The 12,452-nt window shown below is 40.0% G+C and overlaps 1 protein-coding gene across 37 annotated transcripts in view; it reads left to right on the top strand.

Annotated features, from left to right (window-relative positions):
- PTK2 (protein tyrosine kinase 2) overlaps positions 1 to 12,452 on the top strand; it is a 220,657-nt gene that overhangs the window by 193,840 nt on the left and 14,365 nt on the right. For all 37 annotated transcript variants that reach the window (XM_071738480.1, XM_071738481.1, XM_071738488.1 and 34 more), the window contains 4 exons: positions 203 to 314; positions 2,467 to 2,553; positions 3,700 to 3,837; positions 6,103 to 6,234. In XM_071738480.1, coding sequence (XP_071594581.1) covers positions 203 to 314; positions 2,467 to 2,553; positions 3,700 to 3,837; positions 6,103 to 6,234 — 469 coding nt within the window. The remainder of the gene's footprint in view (positions 1 to 202; positions 315 to 2,466; positions 2,554 to 3,699; positions 3,838 to 6,102; positions 6,235 to 12,452) is intronic.

Raw genomic sequence — 12,452 nt, 5'->3', positions numbered from 1 at the left:
CACACTGGTAATCCTGCAGAACTCTTTGTTCAATGTACTTGCTTTCAAAAACCTAACCACTGTAAGTAAAAGAAAGTTTTTGTTTCAGTTCTCAAATGTTTTGTCAAAAGTATTCATTAGTCTGAAAAACGTGGGAGCTACGGGGAGAGGTTTGTTAGGTCCTAAATTGGAGTTTTACTTAAATATATTACATTTTTCTTAGTACAATATTGGAGGAAGAGAAGCTGCAGCAGGAAGAACGAATGAGAATGGAATCCAGGCGACAAGTCACGGTGTCCTGGGACTCAGGAGGATCAGATGAAGCTCCTCCCAAGGTAGCCAAGACTGCAAACTATGTGTGTTTAAAAAAGTAAACAAGCTCCTCCTTTTTATTCCTTTTATCTCTTCAAGTTGTCCTTTGATGGGTTTGCTCAGACAACAGCATTCTGGCCAATTTTGTCATTGTCTGCTAATACTTGCCTGAAATGACCCAGCTCTACTTGAGCTGCTCTTAGAGCTGATTCACACTGATCCTGTACTAACAATTTTCTGTTTCTTGTCACTGAACTTGTAAGAGACTACCAGAGTTATCAGAAAATGGCTCCCTAGCCTTTTCTTTATTCTTTCTTGTAGCACCCCTGTGAAACACTAGCTGAGTTTATTTTTCATTAGTGGGAGAAGTCAGCCAACTGTATTTTCCTTATTCTGGTCAGAATATTAGGGGTTTGCTTCCAAGGACCTTATGTGTTTTAGTTTACAGTTAATTTTGTTTCATTACATGTCTGTCCTGTTGGGATGTTGCTGATGTGTTCTGCAGCTGGGACAATCTTCACCAGTTGCTGAGCACTCTCTTTTCTCAGAAACTTGTCTGCTTCTCATCAGAGTTCTTTTTACACATAGAAGGAGCAAGCCTGTATTTTGAAGAATTTCCTTTTGTGCAGTCACCACTGTAACCTGGAATATTATCTGCATCCTGATCAGTTTGTGAGGAATTCCTTTAGTTTTATGTGCAAACTCTTATGCTGATAATTTCAGTAGTACCTGTGTGGCATGTTCTGCTGCACATAATCTCAAGCAGTCATAGCAAATACAGCTTATTTTTATTTTGTTTTGTTTCTCTGTTGCCCGATAGATTTATGAGCTTGGTTCTGCCTTTTCAGGGCTTTATGGCAACCAAGAAGTACAGGCAGTTGGAACTTGCTTTTTTTTCAGCATTAAAAACAGCAAACAAAAGATCAACCTGTTTCATCACCTGAGATTAACTGGCAAGATTTGGTGTAAATAGACAATGTTCTGAATTATGGATGCAGATCCTTAAAATTAGAAAAATATACTACTAATTTATTATAACTTTGAATAAATTGTGTAGTCTACAAGCTTTGGGGCTAATCCAAATAGAATAAGTACCTTTTGCTAATGTAATCTATGAGCTATTCTGTATTAGAAATTATTATCATTAGAGCTTTGGGTGTGATATATAAACTGAAACACTTGACAAGAAGATGGGTTAAGATTAAAATTCACTCTACCACTGCATATCTTTTTGAGAGGTTCAGTAACTATACCTGATAGTTAGGATTTTGCTCAGTACTTTTTTGTAAAATACAGGTGTGCATACTAATGACATTTGAACGAGCTGAATTTTGTAGATAAGAGATTCAAGTTGCTATGATCTGATTTTCTAATGGTGACAAATATTTTTTTTTTCTTCCAACAACTCATTATAAAAGAATTGCCCTTCTCCTGAAGAGGCAAAGCAAGATGATCAGATGAAGACTCTCAAAAGCCATTCCTCTGCTCTCCTTTCTAGTTGGAGCTCGTTCTGTCTTGGTTTTTCTTGACTGGGAATGGGTTGCAAACCAAAGCATGGATAGTGAAGGGACCATGGAGTTCAGAATATGATCAAAAGCACCTTCCATGTTGAGACAGCTGGTTACACAGAAGTTAATTATCAGAACTTAGTCCTCAGAATAACAAATGGAATTACTCATGTGAAACAAACCAGTTTGATTTGTGTTCTGACTAAAGAAAAGTGATTTACTTTTGGGAACTGTCACAAAAGCAATAAATTAATAGCAAAAAAGTGAGTACTACAGATTGTGAAGTTAGAGACAAAGCTATATCTGCCCCTGGAAACTTCATTTAAGGACTATAGATACATAGCTGATGTCTTCTTTAGAGTTAAACAGCAGAGAGCAGGTCATTTAGTGCAAGCAATTAAATATGCACAAAATTCACAGAGAAAACTTTATTTATTGAAACACCTAGCAACCAATTCTTCAGCTTCCATTTCCAAGAAAAAAATGGAGGTAAACTTAATTTAGGCACAAAAAAAAAAAAAAAAGGCATTTAAGAATATTTATTTGAGGGGTTTTTAAACTTTTTTTTTTGATGCACAACCTGTAAATGTATGTCTTACCAAAGAGTAATGTTCTGCTTTTCAGCTTTCTGTTTCTAAAGCATCTAAATATTCCTTTATTTTTACAGCCCAGTAGGCCTGGCTATCCCAGTCCAAGATCCAGTGAAGGGTTTTATCCAAGTCCACAGCATATGGTACAGCCAAACCACTACCAGGTATTACATTTAACACTGTGTATGTATTATTTTCAAATGTGGGGTTTATAACTCAGTTGCAGCTGGTGGGATTAATTCACTTCTTAAATGGTTTAGTTTTATTGAGTTCTGTTAAATGGTAGACTTACTCCAGATGGCAAATATCTTTGTCCCTGATAGGGTGCTGTGCTCAAATTCCTAGAACTACAATGGACCACATCAGACAGTTTTCTATTTACTGAAGGAATGTGGTGTTCATGTTAACATTTGTGCTAAGCTATGGAATTACTTGCCTTATGAAATGGCATTAACTGGTGGACTTTCCTTGGGTTTTTTAATACTTTGCTCCCTGACATTTCTCTCAGACATTTGTCTGTTGGCTCAGAGCCACCTTTAGATCTGCCTCATGGCACACTCACAGGTTTTGCTTTTCTTTCTAACACTGCTGAAGAAACTTAAACCAAAAGTCTGTCCTGAAAGTGCTTAAGGCATTCTTGGGTTTGTTCAAAACTACAGCCTGATACAGTGGTCTCTGACAAGATTTTTTTTTTTTTCCATGGAGAGGGTGAGGTTTTCATTATTTTAATGAATACTTCAGACTCATTAAATCTACTGTGGTTTTCCTGTGGAGAAGTTCTCAGGCCATGCAGCTTAGCACACTAATTACATGCTGTCACTCAAGACTGAACCTTGTAACATACACCAGGGGGTACATTTTTACATGGCTCTGTGGGGTGATGTGAGCAGGCTCCTATTAACTTGAATATTACTCTGCATGTGTAGCTCTTAAAAATGTATCAATAGGTTTGGTTTTGTTCATCAGAGGACTTTGATCTTTTTTGACTGCAGAGGTTAACACATACTTTATAATGCTGCTGTTTTGATAAGCATCCTCATATAGTTATAATTTTCCTCAGAAAGATATGTATATATCATTAGCCTCAAATAGCTACAGTAAGACGTCCTTAAAGACAAAAAAGAGTTTTTGTGTCATATTTTGCCTTGACTTCCTTCTGATGTTGCTTCCCCTCCTCCCTCTCAGTGACTGCTTGAATTGAATCATTTCTGTACTGTTACATTTGCTTCCTTGGGGTCAAGGGCTGTTAATTACAAAAAAGCATAGGTATTATTAATGTAACTTTTATTTTTTTTCCCCAAACCCTGAAGGTGTCTGGCTACCCTGGTTCTCATGGGATACCAGCCATGGCAGGCAGTATTTATCCTGGTCAGGCTTCTCTCCTGGATCAAGCAGATTCCTGGAACCATCGGCCTCAGGAAATATCAATGTGGCAACCAAATGTAGAGGTATCACATCTGTTGTTTTGCTTTACAGATACAGTAAATACCCTTTTTTATGATTTAGGTGCATCTGGAGATTATTGTAAGAAAATTGTTTCTCTGGTATTTTTTAAAAGTGCCTTATTCTGCATTGACATGGAAGTTCTGACTGCCATTTGTTTCTTTTTGAAACAAATCCTCCTACAGGAGACCAGGCATGAAGTCTGTTCTTAACACAAATTCATGATGAAGTTATTATCACTTATTATCCTAACTGAGTGAGAGCAAATATTTTGCTTTAGTTTTTTCAAAGGCTTTACTACATCTTATTGCTGTTAATGGAGATGGGAACATTCATGTAAAAATACATAATAGCATTAATGTTTAAATACCTCTTGTGAGGCGTAAGGGGAGGGACCTGGATAGATTGCAGAGGGACCTGGACAGACTGGAGAGTTGGGCTGATCCCAATGGGATGAGGTTCAACAAGGCCAAGTGCCGGGTCCTGCACTTTGGCCACAACAACCCCATGGGGAGCTCCAGGCTGGGCACAGAGTGGCTGAGAGCAGCCAGGCAGAAAGGGACCTGGGAGTCTGGATTGACAGGAAGCTGAACAGGAGCCAGCAGTGTGCCCAGGTGGCCAAGAAGGCCAATGGCATCCTGGCCTGGATCAGGAACAGCGTGGCCAGCAGGTCCAGGGAAGGGATTCTGCCCCTGTGCTCAGCCCTGGTGAGGCCACAGCTTGAGTCCTGTGTCCAGTTCTGGGCCCCTCAGCTCAGGAAGGAGATTGAGGTCCTGGAGCAGGTCCAAAGGAGGCAACTGGGCTGGTGAAGGGACTCGAGCACAGATCCTATGAGGAGAGGCTGAGGGAGCTGGGGGTGTTGAGGCTGGAGAAGAGGAGGCTCAGGGGAGACCTCATCACTCTCTCCAACTCCCTGAAAGGAGGTTGGAGCCAGGGGGTCTTTTCCCAGGCAACTCTCAGCAAGACAAGAGGGCACAAGAGGTCTCAAGTTGTGCCAGGGGAGGTTTAGGTTGGACATTAGAAAGAATTTCTTTAGGGAGAGGGTGATCAGGCATTGGAATGGGCTGCCCAGGGAAGGGGTGGATTCTCCATCCCTGGAGATATTTAAAAAGAGCCTGGATGTGGCACTCAGTGCCATGGGCTGGGAACTGCAGCGGGAGTGGATCAAGGGTTGGACTTGATGATCTCTGAGGTCCCTTCCAACCCAGCCAATTCTATGATTCTATAAACAGCATAGTTAAAGTATCTGAGGCTTCGCAAGAACAGAAAACAAAATGCTCTTCAAAACTGTTCTTGAGTTTTAGGTGCTTTTCAGACCATCATGACTGGACAGAGCAGCTCTAGTGACCATCAAAAGAATAATACCAAAGGCTTATTGATTAAACATAAGGAGGCAGATGGGTGTCCAAGTCTTCAGTTTCCCTCTACTTACTCCTGGTTGAATTGGCCATGTCTTCTGCCATTGTGAAATGCTGCCATGCTGGGTTTTTTCACACTGTGTATAGTTGAGGGTTGTAGTTCCAAGTCATTCATCATCCCTGTAGATTACTGACAGTAGAATCAACTTAGTCTTATTTCGTGCTTGAAAAAAGTGCCAGTGCGAGTGCATGAATGCTTTGCATGTGTTTTTAATCACAAGTTACAGCCAAAGTTTTCATAAGAGCTTGGGAAGTTGGTTACCTAAACACAATCTCAGTGAAGTTTGGTAACAAACTCCCCTTGGCTTCCTCAGGAATACTAATTTATACACTACTTGCTAATGGTTTCCAGGCAGCATTGGGTTGTGATATATCCAGTATTGTTGGTTTAAGACATGCATAAAAACTTACTGAAAAAATCATTTAAAACGTTTTTGTGACATACTTTGCAAGCATCAGCTAAAACTGAAAGGCATAGTAGTTTGGAGTGAAAAATGTATCTTGCAGCTTTTGTAACTGGATTGTAGTTGCTCAAGACCAAGGAAACAAAATTGATCTATTTTTGTTGTCCAAGGTAAATGAAGTGCAATATATGAAGTGAGAACATTAGTGAAAAACAGAACACAGTTTTTCAAATCCTTTTGGTTCCAGTATCTAGGAGTAAGGCAGATAAAATGTTTGTAATTGGAAAGTTTCCTCCAATGGTCTGCTTCAGTTTATGAGGAGTTGAAGTAACTCTGCTTGACTGCATTTGGACTTGTAAAAATTTGTTCCCTTGTAATCTGTAAGTTCTTGCAGCTGTTTATACTGATTTTGAGCTGTGAATCTGAATAAAGTTACTCTGGTTTGTAGGATTCAGGCACTTTGGACATAAGAGGAATGAGCCAGGTTCTACCCACACATCTCATGGAGGAGAGATTGATAAGACAACAACAGGAGATGGAAGAAGATCAACGCTGGCTTGAGAAGGAGGAAAGATTCCTGGTAATGCTTTGATTCATCTGCCTCTTCAGTCATTCTGATTTTTGTTTCTTAATTACAGTTTGCTAAAACTAATCACTTCTGTGCAGAAGAGCATTTATTGAATGTAGGAGTCACTGCCAAAATGTAGGTTTACAAGGTTTTTCAATTCAATGTTCAGCTATGGAGTCCTGTATTATAAATATATTGAAAAGCTGGATTTTTTTAGGCAGTCTCACTTTCAGTCTCATCCAGTCTCACAGTCTCATCCAGTTGACTATTTATGTGTGGGAGGTTGTGGATATAATTCTGTGCCAATCTGGAGGCTGGCTGTTCTAAAGGAGACAGATCTATGCCTACTTTACCCCTAAAGGGGACAACCATCAGTCATCTAACAACCCTGACTTTAGAAAAAGTGGTAAGGAGCCTTGCAGTGGAGAAATAATGAGACACATTAGTGGAAAGAAATAGTTTCAAAGAGCTCTTTGAGGTGAGGCAAAAGCCCTGAACATCACCAGTAGAAGACAGAATAGCTGCCTTGGTAATGGCATCTTCTGTTGCTCTTTCTTTGGTGTTCCATGTTTTCTTATTGTTCCTGCCTCTAGTGTAAGTTTTGTAGTTCAGCTCTGGCTTCCCAGTTGTCAACATCCAAGTTCTGTGTTAAAATTCTTCTATTTGAGGCTGATGGTGACAGATGGAGCAGAAGATGACAGCAGCATATTACTCTATATAGGCTCCTGCTGGGAAGCCTGTGGGTGCACCAGCAGCACTTGATAGCTGAATGGTTTGCAATGGTGTGGTATGGGTTGGGACAAGCATCAATCATAGAATCATAGAATCATAGAATTAGCTGGGTTGGAAGGGACCTCAGAGATCATCAAGTCCAACCCTTGACCCACCGGAGCAGTTGCTAGACCATGGCACTGAGTGCCACATCCAGTCTTTTTTTTAAATGTCTCCAGGGACGGAGAATCTACCACCTCACCGGGCAGTCCATTCCATTGCCTGATCACCCTCTCCGTGAGGAAATTCTTTCTAATATCTAACCTAAACCTCCCCTGGCACAACTTAAGACTGTGTCCTCTTGTCTTGTTGAAGGTCGTCTGTGAAAAGAGTCCAGCTCCCACCTCGCTACAGCCTCCTTTCAGGTAGTTGTAGAGAGTGATGAGGTCTCCCCTGAGCCTCCTCTTCTTCAGGCTGAACAGCCCCAGCTCTCTCAGCCTCTCCTCATAGGGCCTGTGCTCGAGTCCCTTCACCAGCCTGGTTGCCCTCCTTTGGACCTGTTCCAGGACCTCTACATCCTTCTTAAACTGAGGGGCCCAGAACTGGACACAGTACTCGAGGTGTGGCCTCACCAGCACTGAGTACAGGGGCAGAATCACCTCCCTGGACCTGCTGGTGACGCTGTTTCTGATACAGGCCAGGATGCCATTGGCCTTCTTGGCCACCTGGGCACACTGCTGGCTCATGTTCAGTTTCTTGTTAATGCAGACTCCCAGGTCCCTTTCTGCCTGGCTGCTCTCCAGCCACTCTGTCCCCAGCCTGTAGCGCTGCATGGGGTTGTTCACATTTGGTCTTCAGAAGTGTATTTCAAAGAATGGTTTGGTGTGAAAGCTTTTTATGTCATAGGTAGTTACAAAACATGGCTGTAAAAATGCAGGTAGCATAAGTTTGTTACAGGAGGTAAGTCTGAATAAATACACTCTATTTAAAACAGATAATGATAATGCTCAGTGGTTTCTGTAAGGGTTCTCTTCACTGTCTAGAGCAGTTCTTCAGGAAATTCTTAGTTGTACAGATAAATTTATTTTTGTTTTAGACACCAAAGTTTTAGTGGTCGTGGTTGTCTCACAGAAGTTGAAGTAGTCTTTTAGGGATCTTGAAGCCAGGACATTTTGTTCCTTGAAGAGAAGAATTTCTGCTTTATTCTACAGGAAGCCAGTGGGCAAGCATGGAGAGCAGATCTTGTATGTAGACAGTGTTACTAATACCTTATTCCTTGCCAGTTGTGTTGTCTTTGTCTCTTGGGGTGGGAGTTAGTTCTGGGTAGTGTTCAGAGGTGTTCAGAACATCTGATGGCTGTGAAGACAACCAAGGTGGGGGAAATCTCTGCTGCCTCTTGAGAGCTCCAGATAGATGCCCCCATGTCTAGTGCACATTCTGGCCAAGATGCAGATTGTGCCAGAGTTAAGATGTAACTTTTGATTAAAGGATATTGAAGCTTGCTTTTGGCTCATTTCCTTGTTAGTGCACTTGGGAATTTGTGGTTTGCCATTGGATGTGAGCAAGTAAACCACTGTTCCCAGATTGCTTTCTCCAGTTTATTACAAGCTGAAGAGAGGGAGGGGAAAGTAAAAAAAAAAAAAAATTCCCTAATTTAGGCATTAGTTTTTCCAGTCCTGAGTGGTACCAGTAACTTACACAAACCCAGGAGGTCAAATTGATCCATTGTCTGTTAAAATTTTAAAGATAGTCAAGAACTTTTTGAGGAGTGAATATGCTCACTGAGAATGAGACTGTGATTTCAGGTGGTGGCAGCAGATTGTGGGAATGTTCTGCAGAAAACTTTCAGACCTTTCTGAACTTTGCCTTTTTCTGCATAATAGATGCTAATTATTTATAATGTTCATTATTTTGTTTTGATTCAACCTCTGGACCATTAGGATGTTTACCTTTCCCTAAACTGCTGCATGAGGACAGTCTTTGTGGGGTTTTTTTTTTGGTCTGTAATACAGTCTTAGCTTATGTTTGGAAAAGATTTGCTGTGTTTTCATTATGTGTTAGTTTTTATTGCAAGGATCCACCATCTTGCAACTCTGCAGCTTTGTCAGAGGTGGATTTGGTTGGTGGAAAAGGGTTGAAAAGACAAAACAGAGGAAGTTTGAGAAGAAAAAAGCATGAATTCAAATAGCCAAGATAAGGAACTGGAATCCATAAGAGATTCAGTTTCTTTTCTTTCCACACTGACATTTTGACTATAGAGACTCCAAGGTTTATACTTAAGTGTTTGTTACAGATTTATATACACTCTGTCAGAAAGTAGTGAAAATGTGGCTAATGATGGGCACACGGTGCATTTGAACCCACAACAGTTTGTTTGTCAGTTTTACAGATTTTTCTTGGGAAAGAAATGTGGTTTTCTAGCTTTAACCCTGAAACAATCCAGATGGTAGAAAGTATTTTATGGGGAGTCTTTTTATCTGTAAGTCCTGGAGGTCTTACAGATCAGCTGAAAGATACCCACAGTTCATACATGAGAGTCCAAGCACAGGTCCAGTGTAGAAATCATCCTTATATTACACACATGCACAATCCTTGACCTGTGTCCTCTAGAGAAATTTCTTCTCTTGGGTGAAGAGCCTTCCCTAAATCATTCCTGATGGTTTATGGAGCAGAATTTTTTTCTCAAAATTGATGTCATATCTCTGGCTTGCTTTGAGACACCTTTCTGCCCTAACCTTTAGATTTTGATAAAAATTGTTCTGCTGCAGTGTGGCTCTCCCTTGCCTGCCACAGGCAGGTTTCTGAAGAATCATTTTCCTTTTGAGCACAGACAACAATAGGGGCAGTAGAGCCAGATTTTAATATTTAACTTGTGTAACCATATAGTGTAAACTGGCTACTTTCACAAGCAGCTCTATTTACACAGACTTCAGGCTTCTCCAGTTTATCTCACTTCTGCTGCTGAGAATTGGACTCACAGGGGAGCAAATGCAAATCATTTCATGTAAGACACTACAGCAAGAAGAAAAATCCTCAGTGGGGTTTCTGTTAGTACAAGTTTGGTTTCCCCAGAGTAACACCAACTGGCTCATGACTTGAAATTTATTGCTGATTCTACAGGGGAGAAACACAACTCCAAAGCATGTTAGCACACATATAAACAGCACTGATGCTGTGTTTGCTAGAAGAGACACCCCAGAAGAATTAAACTGCAGTGGCATTGAAATGGTAATTTGCCAGTCTTCTGAGCCCTTGTTATCTCTGTAAGCAGTTTGCCTGAAACTGCTCCTTTGAGAACTCATGACCAGTCAGTCCTTGAAAGGAGATAAAAAATTCTGTTTGCAAGCTGCAGCCTTAACAGACTTCAAAATTCTGAATTTCTACTGTAAAAAGGCAAAACAAATTATCTCTCTTCCTGGGAAGCTCCTGAATGAAAATAAATCTGTTGTGTAAAAACTGAAGAGTAAAAAAGTGTTTGCTTTTGAATTGTACCAAATATCTCCACTGCCAGGTGAGAAGAGAATTGAGGGGGGGGAGGGTTGATTTTTGGGGCATTTTCTTAACAGCAGACAAGCAGAATCACAATAAATCAATGAAGTTCTCATTCTGCACTTCATCCTGAGTTGGGTTTCTTTATCATATGCGTGTTTCCACCCAAAAATTTAAAAAAAAAATTGACAAAAATGAATCAATATTTTACTCCTACATAGTGCTCAGCATATAGGAACTGAACAAACACCCACCAGTGCTCCAGAACTGAGTGGCCTCTCTGCTCCTGGCACTTGCAGCTCAGTGTAAGGAAGAGATTTGGCCACTATAAGGAAAAGATTTGGCTTTTTCCCAGCAGTCTGGGATGCATGCTGGGGTACTGGCACTTCAGTCCAGCTTGCTGGCCTTGCTTTAGAGTATTGGCATGCACAGAAAATGATCCCATAAGCATCAAATTACTCCATTAGGCCACATTATGTATATGTTCAAACTTCCAGCCCTGACTCTGCATGTGTAGAATTAATTTAAAAGCAAGTCAATTCAATCATTGAATTAAAATAATTTTTAAAGGCCCCCTGATGTTGCCTTTATTTCTGGGTTTTGAAAGAAGTTTGGAACTGTCAAAAACTATCGTGACATGAATTTTTTTTTTAAGTGCTTCTAGCAGAGACTATGCCTACTTTATTTTAATTCTGAATTTGACCCAAAAGGAGAATCACCTGTAACCACAGATAGGAAACCAGTGGTGGTGGTGGTCATGCCTTGAGAGAGCCTACTGAGCTGGTAGTTACTTAGTTTTCTTCTCAGAAATTGTGGTAAATTCTGTGCCATTCTGTGTCTTTTCAAGGTGACATTTTTTGGTTCAGCAGTAGAGTGAAGTTAGTGATTTTTATGCTGTAACTTTTGGCAGTGTCACTGTCTATCTCTGAACATTTTGCAAAAAGCTTTTATTCTTTGGAGTCTGTTTAATATTACCTGCTTCATAATTTTTATAATTTGGTTTCCAGTTTTAACCTTTCTTTGTGTCTGTTTTGTGGCATTGGTTTTAATCATATAAAATAAAGAGGAATATGTGCATGCCTTTTAATAACTCCTCAGCAGACAGAGCAGTGTTTTGCTAAGAAATTTATCATTCTTTTCTGTGATATGTTTAGGAGAAATAACTTGCATAGTTTCCTTATCATGTTTGGTTTTGGTTTTGTCTGAAATTCCCACATAGTTGTGGTTTTGTCCTATTTTGACACTGAGAACTGCAATTCAGATAAAATTGATGTGAGCTGTTGCTAAAATAAGATTTTAACTTTTAGCCTGAGAAAATCCCACCAAGACATTAAAGCTTGGCATGTCCTGAGAATGCCAAGACTTATATGTTCTTTTATTAGTGAGTGACCAGAAATACTGGAAATAAAGTAGATTCTGTTCCAGTTTGTCAACATATGCATCCTGTCTGAAGAGTCCTAATGACATTTCCAAAGATTTCAGATAGCAAACTTTTTGTCAGAAGAAAAGCCATTTACTCTTCAAGGGTCTTGGTTCTCTTCGAGGTAAATATTTTATAAAATATTACAGATAGATATTTCAGGGAGAAAGGATGAATATAACAGTAAGTGGATCAGACTTTTCTTGAACTTGTATTCTATTTCAGTACAGTTGGTGCTTTCATTAAAAAAAAATTCAGAGTGCTACAGTGGGTGCTTGAGAAGTCCCACCATAGTATGAAACACATTTGAAGATGATTTGTAGTCACAGTTGGACATAGTTTAGCTACAGGGCTTGAAAAATACACTCACAAGTGACAGTGTTAAAAATTCAGCAGTGCATTGCTGTGCATTACCAGAACAAGGGGATAAAATTAAAGCTCTTACCTCTGTAGAAACACAAGGGTTGCTGCTAAATAATATTTTTAAAATGCAGTAGGAGCTTGATCTTTGATACCACCTTCACTGTAAAATAGTTTCTCATTTGAAATTTCCACAGTTACACAAATGAATAAATCTAGAGTATCATTTACTAAAATGGGAGCTGTTGGA

Source organism: Heliangelus exortis, chromosome 2 (genome assembly GCF_036169615.1).
Source record: "Heliangelus exortis chromosome 2, bHelExo1.hap1, whole genome shotgun sequence".
Classification (NCBI taxonomy): domain Eukaryota; kingdom Metazoa; phylum Chordata; class Aves; order Apodiformes; family Trochilidae; genus Heliangelus; species Heliangelus exortis.
Note: the sequence above shows the minus strand (reverse complement) of the source record. Positions and strands in the feature narration are given on the sequence as shown.